Source organism: Anguilla anguilla, chromosome 15, assembly GCF_013347855.1.
Source record: "Anguilla anguilla isolate fAngAng1 chromosome 15, fAngAng1.pri, whole genome shotgun sequence".
NCBI classification, from domain to species: Eukaryota; Metazoa; Chordata; class Actinopteri; order Anguilliformes; family Anguillidae; genus Anguilla; species Anguilla anguilla.
In genome coordinates, this window is record NC_049215.1 from 4,149,544 (window position 1) to 4,169,372 (window position 19,829).

The following is a 19,829-nucleotide window of genomic DNA, read 5'->3' on the forward strand; positions in this document are numbered from 1 at the left end:
CATTGGGTGTAAATGCTGACAAGCACAAACACCAAAAAGATGGTTACTTGGCTCTGAAGCTTCAAGGAAACCAGACGTTATTTTACAGTACAACAAGGCTTGATTGGATAGTATTAAAAGTTCTGTGTGCGTGTGATTGGATGATGTCGGTGTTCTGCATATGTGCAATTGGATGATGTTAGTGTTGTGAATGCATGTGATTGGATAATGCCAGTGTTGTGCCTGCGTGCGATTGGATAATGTATGTTGTCCGGGCTGGGGCTAATTTGAGCTCCGTAGTCTGCAGTGCCCTTTTCCCCCACATGGAGTACGGAGGCCCCTCACTGGTCAACCCCCCCCGACCATCCCACCACCTCCAAAACTACCAGCGCCCCGCCTGCCCCCCTCACACGCTCCCGATATAGACCTAGCGACTCCAGGACAGGGCCAGTTGGAGAATGCCGAGGACAGGAAGGCGCTGTCTGTAAGTCTGCTGCGCCTCTAACACTGGACTGCGGTCATGGACCGTCTCGCACAGGTAGGCCCGAGTCACACCTGCGCGCGTGTTGGTGTGTGCGTACGGTGTGTGCCGCTTCTAGCATTAATGCAAACTGATTTGGAGTCGGCTGATGTGTCTATGGTGGCTGCTAGAAGAGACGAGTGCGGTTAGCATGTAGCTATATATGTATGTGTGTGTGTATGTATATATGTTTATATATACACACAGCACAGTCCAGTGCACAGTCCAAACTGATTTGGAGTCGGCTGATGTGTCTACGGTGGCTGCTAGAAGAGACGAGTGCGGTTAGCATGTAGCTATATATGTATGTGTGTGTGTATGTATATATGTTTATATATACACACAGCACAGTCCAGTGCACAGTCCAAACTGATTTGGAGTCGGCTGATGTGTCTACGGTGGCTGCTAGAAGAGACGAGTGCGGTTAGCATGTAGCTATATATGTATGTGTGTGTGTATGTATATATGTTTATATATACACACAGCACAGTCCAGTGTTTGGACAGTGACAATTTTTGTTGTTTTACTCCAGCACATTGGATTTGAAACGAAAGCCAGGATAAACTGAACTGTAGGAATTATAGTTGTTTTTATAAATAGTTTCTTCATTTTGGGTGGCCCAAAGTAATTGGACAGTTGGCTGCTCAGCTGTTTTTTGGCCAGCCTTGTGTTGTTGCATCGTTAGTTCACGCACAAGAAAGCTAACAAAAGGCGTTGAGTTGATTCCTGGTGTGCTGTTTTCATTTGGTGCCAGTGAAACAGGCTATCACAAGGCTAAGAAATCAGAATGAATCCATCCGAGACTGCCAAACATAGGTCTTTCAGAATTAACAGTTTGGTACATTGTTCAGAAGCTAAAATGCACTGTTGAGCTCAGCAATAGACCACAGAAGACTGCTGGTAAATGACTGACAAATACTTTCAGAAAAACCCCTTTTCGACTGTCTAACGAATAAAGAACACTCTCCAGGATGTTGGCATATGTGAGTCAAAGACATCTATAAAAGGAAGACTATACCAGCCTAACCTCAGAGGGTTCACCACAAGATGCAAACACTGGTAAGCCTCAAGAAGAGAGGCTTAAAATGACAGTACATAAAAATTTTAATTACATAAATTACATTCTGGAAAGTCTGAGGTGAATGAGATGAATATTAACTTGTGATGTAATATTAACCACAGTGATGTAAAGAGGAAAGTGTGGAGAAAGAAACTGCTCATTGTTGAAAGTATACCACCTCATCTGTGAAACATGGTGGCAGTAGTGTTGTGGCATATAAGGCTGCCACTGGAACTGGCTCGCGTGTCTGAGTTGATGATGTGACTGCTGACGGCAGCAGCAGGATGAATTCTGAAGTGTACAGAAATGTCTGCTCGTTCTCGATCAAATGCCTCAAAACTCAATGGATCGCGCTTCACCTCAAAGCAGTACTATGACTCCCAATATACTGCTAAAGCAACCCAGGAGTTTTTCAGGGTCAAGAATGTTCTTGACTGGCCAAGTCAGTCACCTGTCCTGAATCCAACTGAACAGCATTTCACTTTTTGAAGACAAAACTGAAGGCCAAATGCCCCAGTAACAAACAGGAACTGAAGACGGGTACATTACAGGCCTGGCAGAGCATCACCAGGGAAGATACCCAGTGCATGGTAATGTCTACAGGTCAGAGACTTCAGGCAGTCATTGACTGCAAAGGATTTTCCAAGAGCAAAATAATATGACTATAATTATTAATATGTCTACTGGTCCCCTAATGGGGGAACTATAAAATAGGCTGTAATTCTTACACAGATCACAGTCATCATCAGTCATCACAGTAATGAAGTTAACAGTCCTTGTGCGTGTGTGTGTGTGTGTGTGTGTGTGTATACATTTACTGGCACTTCATTAGGTACACCTGCTTGTTAACACAAATAGCCTGCTCCTCCAAACAGTGAATCATGCAGCTGCAACTCAGCATATACAGCAAGCATACGTGTGTGTGTGTGTGTCTGTGTGTGTGTGTGTGTGTGTGTGTGTGTCTGTATATATATGAGGTTAAATTTTTTTGTTTGACAAACATTAGAATGGGCAAGATGCATCTAAGCCACTTTGACTGTGGTATGATTGTTGTTGTTCATGTTTCGATAAACTAAGACATGCAGTGAGCAGCAGTTCTGTGGCCTGAGAAACACCGAGTTAATGAGAGAGGTCGGAGGAGAACGGGCGGACGTGCTCAAGCTTACATAAAGGCCACAATGCTCAAATAACAGCTGTGTGTGGAAGGGCATCTCTGAACGCACAACGTGTCGAACCTTGAAGCGGATGGGCTACGGCAGCAGAAGACAACGCCGGGTTCCACTCCTGTCAGCTAAGAACAGGAAGACGAGGCTACAGTGGGCTCACGATCACCAAAACTGGATGATTGAGAATGGGGGGAAAACGTTGGTTTTACAAACCTGGTTAGACTAATCTCGATTTCTGCTGCGACAGGCAGACGGTAGGGTCAGAATTTGCCGTAAACAACATGAATCTATAGATGCATCCTGCCTTGTGTCGATGGTGCAGGCTGGCAGTGGTGGTGTGATGGTGTGGGGAATGTTTTCTTGGCACACACTAGCCCCAATTGAGCATCAATTGAATGCCACAACATATCTAAGCATTGTTGTTGACCGTGTGCATCCCTTTATGACCATGGTCTACCCTTCTTAAAATGGACGCTTCCAGCAGGATATTGTGCCATGTCACAAAGCACACATCATCTCAAGCTGGTTCCATGAACATTGGATAGTGACTTCAGTTTACTCCTATGGCCTGCACAGTCCCCAGATCTGAATCCAATCGAGCACCTTTGAGATGATGTGGAACGGGACGTTCGCAGCGTGAACGTGTGTTCGAAAAAAGAGGGAACCGTGTGATGCCATCGAGTCAGCATGGACTGAAATCCCAAAGGAATGTTTCCAGCACCTTGCTGAATACATGCTGCCTAGAATTCAGGCTGTTCTGGAGGAGAGAGAGTCCTGCCTGGTACTAGATAGGTGTGTGCGTGCGTGCGTGCGTGCTATGCTATGCTATGCTAAACTGTGAAATCACCTGGCGCTGCTCTCTTCACCAGCACAAACTACAGCCCAATGACATCACAGGAACGTGTGAACGAAGGAGATTGTGGGAAACAAAAGGGAACTTATTTTTAACGCAGATTGAACCAGATACATTACCAAAACCGTGTTGAGAAGATGTACACATTGTAATTTGTAATTTAAATGTAATTTGAATGTAGCAGCCACACAACTGCAGTGTAAATTCCTCCAAGTGAATTCCTCCAAATATATGATATCAAATTGCCTTCCAGATGTCTTATCAACCTAAAGTTGTTCATTTTTGGTGCAGTATTGCTCTGTACTGTTTCACTGCCCCAGTCTTTTCCTTTCCTTGGACTCATCTAGTGTGCCAGGTGTCTGCAGTCAAAATCATTTTCAAAAGTCTGAGATAGTTAAAACAGTACATTGTACATTACTATCGAATACGCTCTCCATTGAACCATTTTCTTGGCCTTGGTATGGTGTTGTGTGGAAATAAAGGTTGTCTAAGTGTACAGTTCAGATTTGTCACAGTTTTGTTTTCCACTGCACAGCACCCCATCGAGGACAGGGGACGAACAGTGAAGGAGACAGGTAACACCTGTGTGTTTGGCTTTGCAATATTGGCTTCTTAATCAACATATATCACAAATCCATCACACATATTTTACCAGCCATTTAACTTCTTGTTTATCATTCCAGTCCTTCAGATACATGCACACATACTGAATAGATGTGTGAAAACATTAGATTTGACCAATTTTAAAAATTGGGTAAAATCTGATGTTAAATCTAATTTTAATAAAGTTGAAGTTAAAACTTCGTTAAAAAACTTTATATTTACAGATGTTTCAGGTGTGTCCCCATACAACATATCAGACAAGCACAAAATCTTCATGCCTCAGTTTTTCATATTCACCATTGATGCTTTTTTTTTTCTCACTAAAATCACTAAAATGTACTATCGTTTGAAAAATAATTAATACTGGTAAAAAATAGACACCTATACTTAGTGCGGCTCCTTTGGTGGCTCGGCCTGTAGAAAGGCACTGTTGCAGTGCGTAGATGGCCCCCACAGTCTCCTATGGAGTCTGGGCAGTGTCAGTGCCGCCTGTCCGGCAGCCCGTTGAGGTGACGGATGATTGGCTCAAGTGCAGCACAGCTTCTTTCAGATGATTGATCGGGGGCCCGTAAAGTCCTCCTTTGAGTGACGTCTGTGCGAGCACGACTTGTGGGATGTGCAGGCTGACAGCAGCTGTTTTGGAGAAGAGCGCATGCTCGTCTGTACTCTCCTGAATTAATAGTAGAGTTTGCAGCAGTGAGGACTGGGAAATAAAATTGGGCATTTCAAACTGGCGGGAAAAGCATTTTAAAAAGTCTGAATTGTCAGTGACGTATTAATTTTACCGAGGGTTTTTTTTTTTTTAAGGGCTACAAGATTTAAAATTTTTCAAAGTGTTAAATATAGGACTGGTATGGATAGAGGTATGGCATGAATATGGGTAGATTAGATGCAGACTGTATTTTAACCAGGTCTGGTATGGATAGATGTATTGTATGGATATTGATAGATTAGATACAGACTATTTAAACCAGGTCTAGTCTGGATAAATGTATGGTGTGGATATTGATAAATTAGATACAGACTGTATTTAAACCAGGTCTAGTATGGATAGATGTATGGTGTGGATATTGATAGATTAGATACAGACTGACCGACCTGCAGCAGGGTTCTGGTGTTCTGTTCCTTCCTGCAGCCCTGGACCTCGATACCAGGGTCTACATGAAGTTCATGATGAATCACTGCTGCTACGACGCCATGCCAACCAGCTCCAAGCTCGTCATATTCGACACCACGCTGCAGGTAAGGCCCCCAAAATAACCCCAGGAATCACCAGTCAGCAGAACTTCCATGAATTTGATATGAAATAAACAACAACAACATCATCAATAATAATAATAATAATAAAACAATAATAACATTATTATTATTTCATATCGTATTTATGGCAGTTATTGTATTATTATTATTATTATTACAATAAACTGTGCTGAGGACTGTTTTATTATTCTTGCAGTGAGCCATAGTTCAGTGCTCATTGCAGCACATATTCCAGTGTCTGTCCATCTGGAGCCTGAGGTGTGTGTGTGTGTTCTTGCGTGCGCACGTGTGTGCGTGCGTGCTTGTATGTGTGTGTGTGTGTGTGTGTGTGTGCGTGCTGTCACACCTGTGCAGGTGAAGAAGGCCTTTTTTGCGCTGGTGGCTAACGGTGTCCGGGCGGCTCCTCTGTGGGACAGCAAGCTGCAGTGCTTTGTAGGTAAGGCAACCTGAGCTGAACCCCTAGTGTCATTTAACATTTATGGTACTGGAGGGGTTGCTATGTGACAGAATCAGGTCACAGCCATGCAACCATATGAACAGAGACTCCTGCAGAATCCACTTCAGCCGTAGCTTCAGAAAATCCTGAAAAAAACTCTTGTCGCTGTCATCACCATCAAAGTCTGCAGCAAAAACTCTGCTCAAGCTGTATGGTTTCAGTATGCACTGGGAAGTTTAGAGGTCTCTGCCTCATGTTCAGAAGCCACGAAAAAAGGATTTCACACAAAACTGCTGGAATTAGCAGGGGGTCAACGAATGCATGTCCGTTATTTATGTGTGTATGTTTCTGTTCACTCTCTTTGGTTACTCTTTCTGCGTTTTTTTGTACTGCCTGTATAATTTACAAGCAGACTGATTCGATCCAAGTTGTGTCTAATGTCACAGTGAACTCCGATCTCCCGACTCAGCTGAACTGAGTGTAAAGCGAGAGGTACTGGACGTATATTCTATACACTTGATGAATGTTCCTCATTGCAGGTTTACTGAAGCTGTAATGAGACGAGCAGGTAAATACAGGCCCGGTCAGATCCGTTCCCTCTGCCCCATTGGCAGCCAAAGCGCTAAGTATAGTCCCAGCTGCCCTGCGGAGAGGACGGTGCGCTGATCTCCCTCTCCGCGGTTAAATATAGCTCTCCCGAGCCCTTCCCCCGGGGCACCCTGGGAAATAGGCCGAAGGTAGTTCAAACCGGCCACATGATGCAGTTTCTCTGAAAGCTGTGTCATGGTGTAGGTCACATGACCAGGAGTCTAGTTGATAGCTGTGTTTTGCGGTGCAGGCTGTGTGTCCTGGGCCATATTCTAATCAGCTCACTTGCCTACTATTGAGTATTCAGGTTGTATACGATTTATATGCAACTTGTATACTCAATAGTAGGTAAGTGTGCTGATTCTGATATGGACCTGGTTTATGGTGCAGGTCACATGACATGAACCCATTCTGATATTTGTCTCATGGCTCCTCTTTTTCCCACAGGAATGCTGACCATCACAGATTTTATTAACATTCTACACCGGTACTACAAATCTCCCATGGTAAGTATCCACTCTAGTCTGTAAGTACTCTTCTAAGACATTCAATATGACCACTCCCTGATAGAGATTTTAAATCTCAGTTGGAATTCCTGGTTAAATAAAACAAAACTCTGACATAAACCACTATAACGGCAGTAGCACAGCCAGGTAAAACTTTAGTGCTTTAGTGATTAATACTGAAATCAAGCATACGCTTTTCTCGCAGGTACAGATTTATGAGCTGGAAGAACACAAGATTGAGACGTGGAGAGGTGATATCATTCACAAATGAAAATACAAGCTCAGTTCAGACTGATAGATCTTCACTGTTCTCATTCTCGTTTTTTTTCTTTTCCCGGGTCCAGAAGTTTACCTGCAGTACTCTTTAAACTCGCTCGTCAGCATCACCCCCGAGTCCAGGTAAACTCTGCCTGTCAATCCCTCTCCCTTTCGGTTCACGGACGGTTGTTTGCTTTGGTTTTCCTCTGGGGGGACGGTGGAGTTAACGGCAGCCTTCCCTCCCCTCCCTCAGCCTGTTTGACGCCATCTACTCTTTACTGAAGAACAAGATCCACCGGTTGCCTGTCATTGACCCGGAGACGGGAAACGTCCTGCACATACTGACGCACAAGCGCATCCTCAAGTTCCTGCACATCTTTGTGAGCCCGCCGCCCCCTCCTCGCCCGCCTCCGAGGCTCGCTCTTTCCTTTAAAAAAAATAATTTAAAAAAAGCCCAGCTAGGGACAAGCATCGGAAATTAGCATATGCTATAAATGCTGTGATGCATTGCATTGGTTATTGTTTATCAATACGCTATGTTTAAATGTATCTGTCCCTATCAAATAAACATTAAATTTAACGTTAATCACGGACCGACGCGCTGGTGATTTCTGTTGAGTACGAGGCCTTCTCCCCTACCCCCCACAGGGGTCGATGATCCCAAAGCCACGCTTCCTCCAGAAGCGCATCGAGGAGCTGGAAATCGGGACGTTCAAGCAAATCGCCACGGTCCAGGAGAGCGCCACGGTGTACGATGCCCTGACCATGTTCGTGGAGAGGCGGGTGTCGGCGTTGCCCGTGGTAACCAAAGAAGGTGCGTTCCCACGGCGGTGTGCCAATAACACCCGCCTAGACAGGGGAATTCCGCTGGCATCGTACTATTTAAAATCCTGCCCTGCAGAATAGCGCTAATTCCTACATCTATTACATGCTGCTGTAAGCAGCGAGGAATCGTTTCATGAGTGAAATAAGCACAGGTGCCTCCGCTCCTGGCTAAAAGGTTCAGTCATCTGCTGTGTTCTCTCTGCAGGAAAAGTGGTGGCCTTGTACTCCCGATTTGATGTGATCGTAAGTACTGGAAAACAGCTAGCTGACGCTATGCTCTCCCTCCTCCTCTGGTATGATTATTTCCCCTGGGCGTGCTCATGACGGTTATCAGTTTCAGCGGCTCAGCTTAATAAGCAAACGCACCCAAAAGGATTCCTTTAAATGCTGCTCAATCTCGTGCTTGAATTAGTGAGTCATGGGGTGGGACAGAAATACACAGAAACTGGACAGAGCTCACATGGCTGCATCAGACTTTGTGCACTGTTGTCAAAGCAACAGCAATGGTATTAAATCATGAGGTTTTTCACCTTCCATGCTGCTGTTTTTTCCAATGTGTTCTACAGAGACACCAAAAGGATTCTTAAAAGTATCATTCAGTTTCTGCAGTTTTTGATATGATTTCATTTTAGTATAGTTTTTACTAATTGTTTTTGCGCAGTTTTTGCCCAGTTGGTCTATGGGTAATCACTGGTTTGTGGTTTAAAGAAAAAAAAATTTAAAAGGGCCACTATCCATTTTAGTACAAAGTTACTATTATGAACTCCAGCAGCTGCCGTGATGGAACGTGCCACAGAAGAGCTCCAAGAGCTGATTTCTAACTGAAACAGTCAGGACGCTACAGCTACACATAAGTTCACCTGGGGTACTTACACATAAATACACATGTGGTATTTACACATAAATACATCTGGGGGTATTGATGCAACAGTTCTGCAACTGTTTTCTGAAACTGGAATAAACTCTGGAATCATTTCTGTCCACCCCCCCCTCCCCCCTCCCCCCTTCACGTTTGGTAGAATCTGGCGGCTCAGAAGAACTACAACAACCTGAACATGACGATGCGGGAGGCAGTGCAGGGGCGGGCCTGCTGCGTGGAGGGCGTGCTCAAATGCTACCCCCACGAGACGCTGGAGGCCATCATCGACCGCATCGCCAAGGCCGAGGTCAGACTGCCGCCGGGGGGCCGCAGGCCAGCCGGGAAACCGGCCCTCGGTCCCTGCTGGCGCTACCAATGCTCCAGTCCAGCCTAGTGTCGCATTCACCGGCCGTATATGTAGAACTGAATTCTGATTGGTTCGGTGTGCCGCCTGTCATTCTTATTAAGGTTGTTGCCATGGTTCCCTGTCTGGCAGGTTCACCGCCTGGTGTTGGTGGATAAGGAGAACGTGGTGAAGGGCATTGTCTCGCTCTCTGACCTGCTGCAGGCCCTGGTTTTGACCCCGGCGGGCATCGATGCCCTTTTCCCTTAGCGCCTGGGTGGTGTGCCGGCCTTCAATGCTTCACAGGCTTATCCTGCTCGGGTATGCTTCTGCCCTCTCTCTCTCACTCTCTCACATTCACCTCTTCCTTTTCTCTGGCACCATTCCCCTGCAAGTCCTTTACCACACCAGGAATCTCCATGGAGATGGTTTCTTAAGGATTTCCAGACTGTCATCAGGTTGCTTGTCTTTTTACTTGTGGCTGGCTAGAGTCTGTGCTGGCAAAACCAAGTGCTGATTAAGAAGTTCTATACAGAGCAGTGTGCTGCTCTGTGTCCCTTTGAGCAGTGGGTTTCTCTCAAAGTGACCAATGAGGATACTGCAAGACCTGAATATAAAATATAACTGTGCAATCGTGACAGTGTTTTCTTGGCTGTTAAAAATGATGGTGGTTGTTAAGGATGACTGACCAACGGGGATGCTAGGTTGTGTTGTAAACATAACTGACTAATTTTCACACTGCTTTGTCGGCCCATCTGTTCTTTGCACAGAATTCCTTGATTCACCTTCCATACAATGCTATCCAATGTAGCCACTGATACTACACCCTGAACCAACCAGAGGGGGATAGCTTCCCCCCTTGAGTCTTGTTCCTTCTAAGGTTTCTTACTATCTGTTACCAGGGAGTTTTGCACTACCTAACATTACCTGACAATAATTAATTATGCTCCCCCATTTCTTAGAAGTACCATGTACCCACTTTTTAGTAGTTGAAATATTTAATCAGACAGCAATAAAAATGTTTCACTACCTGGAGACTGAATGTGTATAACTGGTCTCAGTTAGTCTAGAAGGTTCCCTGAGCCCTGTGGGCTGGTACTGAACAAAACCATAGATATTTGTTATTTGTTTTTGTTACCTGAAAGTATTTACGCGTTTGTATTCCAGTTACAGTGTAAATTTGTATTTGTATAATGATGGTTTTAAACTTAATACAAAAGAGATACAAATTATGGACCTGACGCAAGACTAATTGAGATACAAATGGATATTTGCTTTTAGAAAAGGTTTACATATACCATACAAAGATTGTTCTTTGTAAAAGAAATTCTCAAGTCAGTGTTACTCTAATTTTATCTACAAAATGATACTTTTTTGAAAATGTTTTCATTTACAGAGATTTGAAGCTGATGACACACAGATGGCTGAAAGAACAGGAAGACAAAGACAAAGATAGGCTTTGTACATACGTGTATTTGTCCATATGTACAGTGACTCTCAAATGGACAGACATAATTAGACTGCCCCACAGTGAACTAGAGGACAGTTTGTCATGTTTTATTTTTTATATTGTCATCAAGTGACTGACGTTTGGTTGTGTATTTATTTTTTTAATGTTGTAAATTGTATATAATGTTTTGTATTAAGTGGCGCAGCTGTGTTTGTTTCTGGAAGATCAGCCCCATCAGTCCACCTATTTGAAGTGTTGTGTCGATCTGTGGTGCCATCCCAATGGCTTGGTTCTGGTATGTTGAATGACCATGGAATAACAGTTTTTTTTCCTGTGCTCACATGCACATTTAAAGAAATAATCTTTTCTAAATTATTAAATTTTCCACTATTGAGAGCATGGAGATTTATATTACAGTGACGAGCCAAGTCTATGTATTAATTAATTATTTAGTTTTGTGTTTCTCATTCACCTAAATGCCAATCAATTTAATTAGCTCATAAACTGACATAGCTACTGTAGTGTATAGGTAATGTGAAAGTAATTTTAAAAATCAACATTATCATCTGTTAGGCCATAGGTTTTTTAAAGTTTTACAACCATTTGAGAAACATATGTCAATTATTTATAAATAATTACTCTGCCATCTCAGTTTGATTAGAAAGAAAAGGGTGTGGAGAATGTCCTTTTGCATGATATTGAAGATTGCACCAAAATTTTAGTATTCTATTTTACAATTCTTTTTTTTTTTTTTTTTGATTGTCAACATTTAGGTCCTGTAGCATGAGCTGAAAAATATTTTCCACCAAAAAAGATTCATATAGAATAATCACAGATTTTTTCAGATTAGTTCATCAACCACTATATACCTGTAAAAATGTGTGTGTATACAATATTGTATTCATACTACAATAAAGACATGACAACATACTGAAAAATCAAATATGGGTAAAAGTCCTTTAAATCCAGAACATGTTCTTCATACCACAGTGTAAATCTAATTATGTATGACACTGATGTATGACAACAGCTTTAAGTAAAGCCAATTTCACACAATAACACAGCCCTGGAAGTTGTATGGCTGTAATCATAGAGATTATCGATTGACTGGTTTCATTATTTCATGTAAATACGTATTTACAACATACTGATACAAAAATTTAACTGAAAAACGACTCGCTTGTAATGCACACACCGGTCCAGCAGAAGTCAGTAGTAGATTAACTGATGCAATTCACACACAGCTCTTTCGTCGTAAACAATATGTGCTCACGTGACAGCGGGATCCAATGATGTGGGACTCCTACGGGGTTTTTTTAAAGTCAGTTACATACTCGGTGTACCCTCCTTGCTGAACCCCGTGATCCTCAAAATACAACAACAAAGTGGGGAGAAGATGGCGAGTGGGGAGGGGACAGAACAGACCTGTGCTTCCTCCTCTGTTCTGCGTCTAGAGGCTCTCTTCTCACCCGAAGAAGCCGAGCATGCTGGCGGAGATGGGAACCCAGAGCTAATGCGCCTGCGAGACTATCTTCAGGGATGGCTGTCGCAGTATGAGCCCGTGATCCTGTGGGTACAGAGGCTGCTGGTGTGGGAGAGGCCGCTTCACAGCATCTTCGTTGCATTCATGCTGAATACCGCGTTCTGGTAAAATTGCCTTTATAATATGACTGACGTTACCTTTCTGTTAGACTATAGATTGTCTATGGCATGTTGTCATTGTATAGACAACAGTTACTAGCCAGCTAGGTTCTTACGTAACGTGTGAACGTTACAACCAAATTAGCTGGCGTTAAGTAAGGTTATGTACTGTATTGGCTCGGTTGGTAGCTTCACCTCGGTGCATATCCCAGTTTTTTCGTGACTAGTTTGTCAGGCAGCGACGTAGCACTGTGCTTAAAAGAGCCAAAGGCTAGTTGGTTGTCTGTAACCATTTTCTTTCGGTTCGCTAGCTAGCTAGCGTTGTGCTTCATAGACTCATGTTGATTGCAAACTAGTTGGCCATCTTGACTGTCGAGCTGCACACCTTGGTATAACTGTCATGGACAACAAAAGCTATATTCTCGGGTATCTAGCTAGCCAATAGCTAGTTAGTGCGATGTTAAATCTTAGAGTTTGCTTTTTGCATTTCAGGCTGTTGTCGTCCACGACCATGCGGCCGCTGTTTCTTCTGAGCGTGTCTCTCCTCGGGCTGGTGCTGTTGGAAAAGTGGAAGCACAAGTTACCCCTTATTTCGGGTAAGTGTACCCCATTCCTGCATCCTCTCCAACCCTAGTAAACACTCGTACAGTCGCTTTAAGAGCAACAGGTATCAGGCCCCGATGTTTAGTAGTCAACTGCGCGTCACGACTCTTGAGAAACTTTTGTCCAGTCATGCAGGCACAGCTATTTGGTCGCTTGTTTCGTTTAATACATTTCAGAGAGGAGTCATTATGTGTTTGTCTGGATTGTTTCTCTATTTTGCCAAAATTATTACAATGATTAGAATTTACTGTCTTCATGAAATAATGCAACGTTAACGCTGGACATTGAGTTTTGGCACAAGGTCTTGATGCATTGACTTTCTGTCATACCTTTCTGTAATACATGTTCTGTCTCTCTTCACTCGGACCTCGGCCTGTGAATGCAGTCCCACATCCTGAAGTGTCCACAGCTGAAAGGTATAATCTTCGAGTCGCTTTGTTGGCAACAGCTCTGCGCTTCTACTGTCGATGTTTTTACTATAATTTATTTTCAATATACATGTTAATTTGTTTGACATATGTGGTAATATGTTCAGCAATTTTCCGCATAGGTTACCGTGATGGTTTGGCGTGTTGTGTGTGTTGTTAACATGAAAAGTGTTGGTTGCAAAGGGTGTTTGGCGTGGTTGCCATTGTTTTAATGTGTTCATCATTGGTTATGGTGGTTCTTTGGCATGTTTGGCGGTGATTTGAGCGCGTGGAGTGTTGGTTGCGGTAGCCGTTTGGCCTGTTTATTAGAGCGTTTATTTTCTGAATGTGTGGAGTGTTGGTTGCGAGAGCCGTTTGGCATGTTTATTTTACGAACGCGCGGAGTGTTGGTTGTAGTACTGCTTGTCTGAAGAGCTGCATCTTGCGTGCAGGGAAGGCAGAGGCATTCGCCCGCGGCTACTCAGCGTCGCCGAACTCAGCCACCATCTGGCGGAGAGCTACCACACCTGCTACCTCCACCTGCAGGAGATGCTCCTGTACAAACGGCAGAACCACGGAAAGGTGAGGGGCAACTCGCGTGCACCTGGGCACGTCCACACTAGCCCACCTGTATGTGGTAAATAACGGTGTAAACCAGGGCTGCCCAAGTCTGTTCCTGGAGATCTACCGACCTGCACACCGACCCTAACAAAGCACATCCTCATTCAACAGCTAGAGATCCGGTTGAGCTGGTAATTAGTAAAATCAGGTGTGCCACATTAGGGTTGTAATTAAAAAACTACAGGACGGGCACTCTCAGAAGCAGGATTGGGCTGCCCTGGTGTGAACTATGGTAAACCCCCTGCTGGGCAGAGAGTGGGGGGGGGGGGGTCTAGTTCTACTGTCACTATTCAAGTCCTGTACTGTCACCGTTCAAGTATTTCAATGTCAAAAAAGGAGAAATGACTTTGTCGCTGTAATGGTGTATATGAGATCCTGTGGTGTACTGTCATGTAAGGACATGTCTGTGCCTCCTGTCTGTTCCCAGTTCTGTGGGCTCATGTGTGCAGGGTGCCTGCTCCTGGCTGTGGTGGGACACTATGTGCCAGGAGTCATGATCTCCTACATAATATGTGAGTGCAACAGAATTCAACAGCCCCAAGCCCCACTCAGTAGCCAATTTTATTAGCCTAGTGCTGTGGGTCAAGAGTGCCTGATAACAGTCTTGCCTTGTGTTTGTATTTAGCAGTAAACCACCTATAATTTATGTATATGTGTATGTATATGTATGCATGCATATATATATAATATTTAATTAAGTGGCAGCATCTGCCGTCCTTTCCCTCTCTCTTTGCTCAGTACTTTGAGCTAATTTCCCTCCCTGTGGTTTTATGTCCATACTCTTCAGAGGAGAATGATGCGATTTTATGTTAATGACCTGCTGTGTACAGTGCTGATTGGTGGGGATTCTCTGTCTCGTATTTTGTGCTGACTTGTGGATTTTCTGTGTCTTATGTGCCGATTGGTGGATTTATTCCCTGCCTGTTTGCAGTGCTGATTGGTGGGGTCTCCCTGTCCTGTGTCTATTGCTGATTGGTGTTGAAGGGCTGCTTGGTGTGAATTTTCAGTCACGTGTGCGTTGCTGATTGGTGGGGACTCCCTGTCCTGTACGCAGTGCTGAGTGTGCTGGTGTGGCCCCTGGTGGTGTACAATGAGCTGATCCAGAAGATGTACACCGGACTGGAGCCCATCCTGATGAAGCTGGACTACAGCATGAAGGGAGACACCGAGCACCACAAGCACGACAAGAAGAGTGAGTCACCCTTCCTGCCATGATCGGGGTGCTGTGATGTGTAGCACGGCAATTAAGCCTTAGCTTAGCACAGTGATGTGGTTAGCCTCAGTGTAGCACGGAATTAAGCCTTAGCTTAGCACAGTGATGTGGTTAGCCTCAGTGTAGCACGGCAATTAAGCCTTAGCTTAGCACAGTGATGTGGTTAGCCTCAGTGTAGCACAGTAATTTAGCCTTAGCGTAGCGCAGTGATAAGGCTAAGACTCAGTGTAGCACAGTAATTTAGCCTTAGCGTTTTACAGTGCTGAGGCTGAGCTTCGGTGTGGTAAGGTGATAAGGTCCTTGTGGAGTACACCTCACTGTGGCATGTTTTATGATTTTTTTTTCAACCACTTTTTTATTTCATTAATAACAGGTACAGGATGGGGTAGAATACTAGAATTGGCAGACATAAAAGAAAATATATGAATACAGAAAAATATGTAAACTCAATGGGGCGCTGCAGTGTAGCATAGTGAATCAGGAATCTTCTTATGAGCAGAGCTGTATCTGTTACACTATGCGTGATACCATGTCTAAAGTTCTGTTTTATTCATTTTAATGCACCAAGACTGACTGAAGGAAGTATGAGGAAAATTGGAAACAGAAGCCCTAAAATGTCTAAATCCTGGTTCAGTTTTGATGACGAGGCACTGTTATTATTTAAAATAACTTCCTCTGCCAGGTTACAGAACCCATATTTACATATTTCATATTACGGACTTTGCATATTGCAAATTCAGTGGGAATTTGTTGCATCGTTAATGGTCAGTAGAGCTGTGTATATTAAAACTGCAGCATTAGAAGACCCATATGCAGCTGTGTTTATATTCTTCTGTCTTGTGGATGTTCGCAGAAGTGAAGAAGGAGTCGGAGGGTAGTGACGAGCCAAGGGCGGAGACCGAGAGCGAGAGTGAAGAGGAGCTGTCCTGCTTCGCCACCACTGTGAGCACCCTTCCCAGCATGCACTGGGGCGCGCCACCGTGCGTCTGCGAGGACGCGTTTCTGCGCGGCTGTGCGTCGGAGCCGAGAAGTTCCTCTCGGCCAACGCAAAATGTTCTCTCAACGTTACTGAAATGTTTTGTCAGTGCTATAACGTTGCTGCCACATTGCAGCAACATTTCGAGAATTTTTTGTGTCGGCTCGGCGGCTACTCTGGTACGGGTGCGCACACGGCTGTTTAGGATTGTCATTGAGAAAGAGGCTCTGTGATTGGTTGGGGTTCAGTCTCGGGTCGAGGTTGGGGCGTGTGGGTTGGGAGGCGTGGTGCGGTCGCCCGTGCGGGTGTAGGTCGGCTCATTGGCCCTCCCCTCACTGTGTCTCAGGTGGACGTGAGGACCACGGCTCTGGCGATGGCCATCACGGACTCGGAGCTCTCCGACGAGGAGGCCTCCATCCTGGAGAGCGGCGGTTTCTCCGTGTCCCGGGCCACCACCCCACAACTGACCGACGTCTCTGAAGGTACTACAGGAGCGCTAGCACACCGGCACACTTTAAACCCGTACCCGAACAGAGGAATAACAACTCTTCAGTCTGACAGGACCGGTAAATTTGTAACGCCCGTCTCTGGGACAGCTGTACTCAGTAAAGCCCCTCACAGCGTGGGTTACAGTGCCAGACATTTAACCGCTGTATTCTCTCATGTGAGAGGCCCTTGTGAGAGGGGCTTGTGTAGCACAGTTAGCCAGTAAGTCTCCCTTCTGTTCCCTGGGCTGTGCAGATCTGGACCAGCAGAGTCAGACCAGCGACCCGGAGGAGGGTCTCCCCAGAGACCCGCCGGAGTTGCCCTCGACCGAGCGCCACCCGCCGCACTGCCCCGCGCGGCCACCGGGGGCAGCGGTCACGGCGGAGGAGCGTCAGGGCCCCCACTCCCTCCACCTGCCCTCCCCCCTGCACTTTGTCAACTCGCACTTCAACGGGAACAGGCGGGGCTCGGCGGGGGCGGGGGCGGGGCAGGGGGCGGGGCCTCGGGGCGGGAGCCTATCGCTGGAGGCCCTGAGCCAGGAGATCGTGAGCTCGGCCATCTCCACCGTGGTGCAGAACACGCTGTCCGCCCTCTCCCGCCTCGGCGACCCGCCTTCCCCGCAAGGGGCGGAGCCAGAGAGCGAGGACGCTGCCACGCCTGTCGAAACGGACTCTGTGGACCCAACCACCTGTGCAGCCCACTCTGCGGTGGAGGAGGAGGAGGAGGAGGAGGAAGAGGAGTTTGAGCTGCTGGACCAAAGTGAACTGGAACAGATGGAGGAGGAGCTTCGTCTGGAGTCTGAGGGGCGGAGACGGGACGAGGCCACGCCCACGTCCACGGACCTGCCCAGTCAGCAGTGCAAGGAGTCCTAGCTTCCTCGCCACTCCGCGTAAACTGTTTGGGTTCAGATTAGACGCACAGCATCGAGACAACATCCCGTCATAAACATTAGGGCATCTTGACCAGTTGCGGTCGATCGCTGTTCATTTGTCTGTTGTGATCGGGTGTAAATATCACTGACGGTTAGTGTGTAACTGGATCTCGCTGCTGCTGGCTGACAAAGCGGGACGTTTTCGTTTTCAAGCAGTGGATTCATGTCAGTTAAACTGGTTTGGATAGTTTTTTGGTCTGGGTTTAAATCTGTTGTTAGTGTTAACTGACCATAATTGTTGATGAATATATATATATATATATATATATATATATACACTCACAGGCCACTTTATTAGGTATACCTTGCTAGTACCGGGTTGGCTTCTGTTGCTGTAGCCCATCTGCTTCAAGGTTTGACGCGTTCAGAGATGCTCTTCTCCATACCTCGGTTGTAACGAGTGGTTATTCGAGTTACTGTTGCCTTTCTATCAGCTCGAACCAGTCTGGCCATTCTCCTCTGACCTCTGACATCAACGAGGCTTTTTCGCCCAGAGAACTGCTGCTCACTGGATGTTTTCTCTTTTTCGGACCATTCTCTGTAAACCCTAGAGAGATGGTTGTGCGTGAAAATCCCAGCAGATCAGCAGTTTCTGAAATACTCAAACCAGCCCGTCTGGCACCAACAGCCATGCCACGTTCAAAGTCACTTAAATCACCTTTCTTCCCCATGCTGTTTGAAATTCAGCAGATCGTCTTTACCATATCTACATGCCTAAATACATTGAGTTGCTGCCACGTGATTGGCTAATTAGATATTAGCGTTAGCGAACAGTTGAACAGGTGTACCTAATAAAGTGGCTGGTGAGTGTGTGTATATATATATATATATATATATATAATTTTTATATATTCATTATAATATATATATTATTTGAACATATTGATAGTTTGATGAAAACCCTGGAAAATGTTTCAAAAACAAATTAAATTATTTATACAAATTTGTTGGCACCCAAGCTCCAGCATGCTGAGTTAGATACTGTGGACATAAAGCATTCATAAGCACATTGATGAGAAACGGAGCAGGTTTGCTTTTACGGTGATTAATTATTGATTGGTTTTGAAATTGGTTTAGGAATTCAGTGTTCTCGTGGGTTTCATTCGTGTCCATTGAACCAAGATCCTTTACAAATTTGGGCAATAATAAATATAACTTATTTTAAAAAAAGATTTTTTGCATTACTTCAACATAATGTAATCCTCTAATTTGTGATTTAAGAACTAGAGAACTGAAGTTATTATTGGGCAGCTATTAACACTGTTAAAATGGTTGTCCTCCGGTGAAAAATGGCCCTATGCCGAGTTTTAACAGCAGTGAAAACCCCCTAAATGAAAACTTTTCACCATGAAATTTGATTACTTTTCCTGGAATGACCCTACCACTACAAAAAGTTTAACACTGCCCTTTTTTATATTTTATTAAAACTGTACACCATCAGGGGTCATAGATTGTCTTAAGTCTTTTTTTAACCCTGCAGTTCCACATAGCTATTACAGAAAAAACAAAAAACAAGTGCTGTAGACTGAAGAAATACAGTCTCTCTGGACTATGGAGCTGGAAAACTGTTATTCACCAGTTTATTTAGTGGCTCTTTTTTTGCCATTTTCTCCCCAATTAAGTTGTTATACCAATTCCCTGTGTGTATCACAGTCCTGGTCGATGCGCTATCCTCTGTCGGTCTGGGGAGGGTGTAGACTACCACATGCCTCCTCCGATACATGTGGAGTCGCCAGCTGCTTCTTTTCACCTGACAGCGAGGAGTTTCACTGGGAGAGCGTAACACCCCTGGAGGCTCATGCTGTCTTCCCCAGATCCCCTCCCTGCTGAACAGGCGCCTCGACCAACCAGTAGGAGTCGCTAATGCAACGATCAGGATTCATACCCTCACCGGCTTCCCAATTATGATTATGCCATCTAAATCCATGTGCATGCTATATGGCGAATGCTTACAAGTGCTTTGTAAAAGTCCGTGCAAATTTCAAACTTGCCCCTGTGAAAGTGTTATCTCGGGTAGTGATTTTATTTTTATTTGTCCTTTATTTAATCAGATGAGGGACATTGAATTAAAAAGAAAATCTGTTCCAAGTGAGGCTTTCCCAAGAGGACAGCGGTTTAAAATTCAACATGATTGGCCAGGTTGGTTGGTGGTATGTAATACTCAGTAAGCCGTGTATGAAACGTATTTGGCCCCAGAAACGCCAGTGCTGTTAAACCTAATGTGCCAGTCACAAAGGGTGCAGTG

The 19,829-nt window shown here is 44.9% G+C and overlaps 2 protein-coding genes and 1 long non-coding RNA gene across 5 annotated transcripts; 2 read left to right on the forward strand and 1 right to left on the reverse strand.

Annotated features, from left to right (window-relative positions):
- The first annotated feature begins 204 nt into the window (after positions 1-204).
- LOC118214535 (5'-AMP-activated protein kinase subunit gamma-3-like) lies at positions 205-11,444 on the forward strand. 3 transcript variants are annotated; one of them, XM_035394569.1, is made up of 13 exons: positions 205-517; positions 4,114-4,153; positions 5,317-5,423; positions 5,796-5,877; positions 6,913-6,971; positions 7,177-7,222; positions 7,316-7,370; positions 7,483-7,609; positions 7,878-8,043; positions 8,260-8,297; positions 9,074-9,220; positions 9,410-9,577; positions 10,653-11,444. In XM_035394569.1, exons 1-12 carry the CDS (start codon positions 500-502, stop codon positions 9,524-9,526), a joined length of 1,002 nt encoding a protein of 333 aa, XP_035250460.1. In that variant the 5' UTR covers positions 205-499; the 3' UTR covers positions 9,527-9,577; positions 10,653-11,444. The 3 variants fall into 3 exon arrangements, with proteins under 3 accessions (XP_035250460.1, XP_035250462.1, XP_035250461.1); XM_035394571.1 differs by having other exon boundaries at positions 212-517; positions 5,286-5,423; XM_035394570.1 differs by having other exon boundaries at positions 212-517; positions 5,289-5,423.
- On the reverse strand, positions 4,791-6,762 carry LOC118214536. The gene is made up of 3 exons (XR_004762642.1): positions 5,788-6,762; positions 5,280-5,417; positions 4,791-4,851 (listed from the first exon to the last, which is right to left on the reverse strand). It is a non-coding gene; the product is annotated as an uncharacterized LOC118214536 (long non-coding RNA).
- Positions 11,445-12,003: 559 nt separating the features above from the next.
- LOC118214534 (reticulophagy regulator 2-like) lies at positions 12,004-17,946 on the forward strand. Its single transcript, XM_035394568.1, has 9 exons — positions 12,004-12,353; positions 12,840-12,943; positions 13,336-13,366; positions 13,810-13,939; positions 14,406-14,490; positions 15,033-15,170; positions 16,045-16,133; positions 16,514-16,649; positions 16,909-17,946. The coding sequence occupies exons 1-9, from the start codon at positions 12,103-12,105 to the stop codon at positions 17,523-17,525; spliced, it is 1,581 nt and encodes a 526-aa protein (XP_035250459.1). The 5' UTR covers positions 12,004-12,102; the 3' UTR covers positions 17,526-17,946.
- Positions 17,947-19,829: the final 1,883 nt, after the last annotated feature.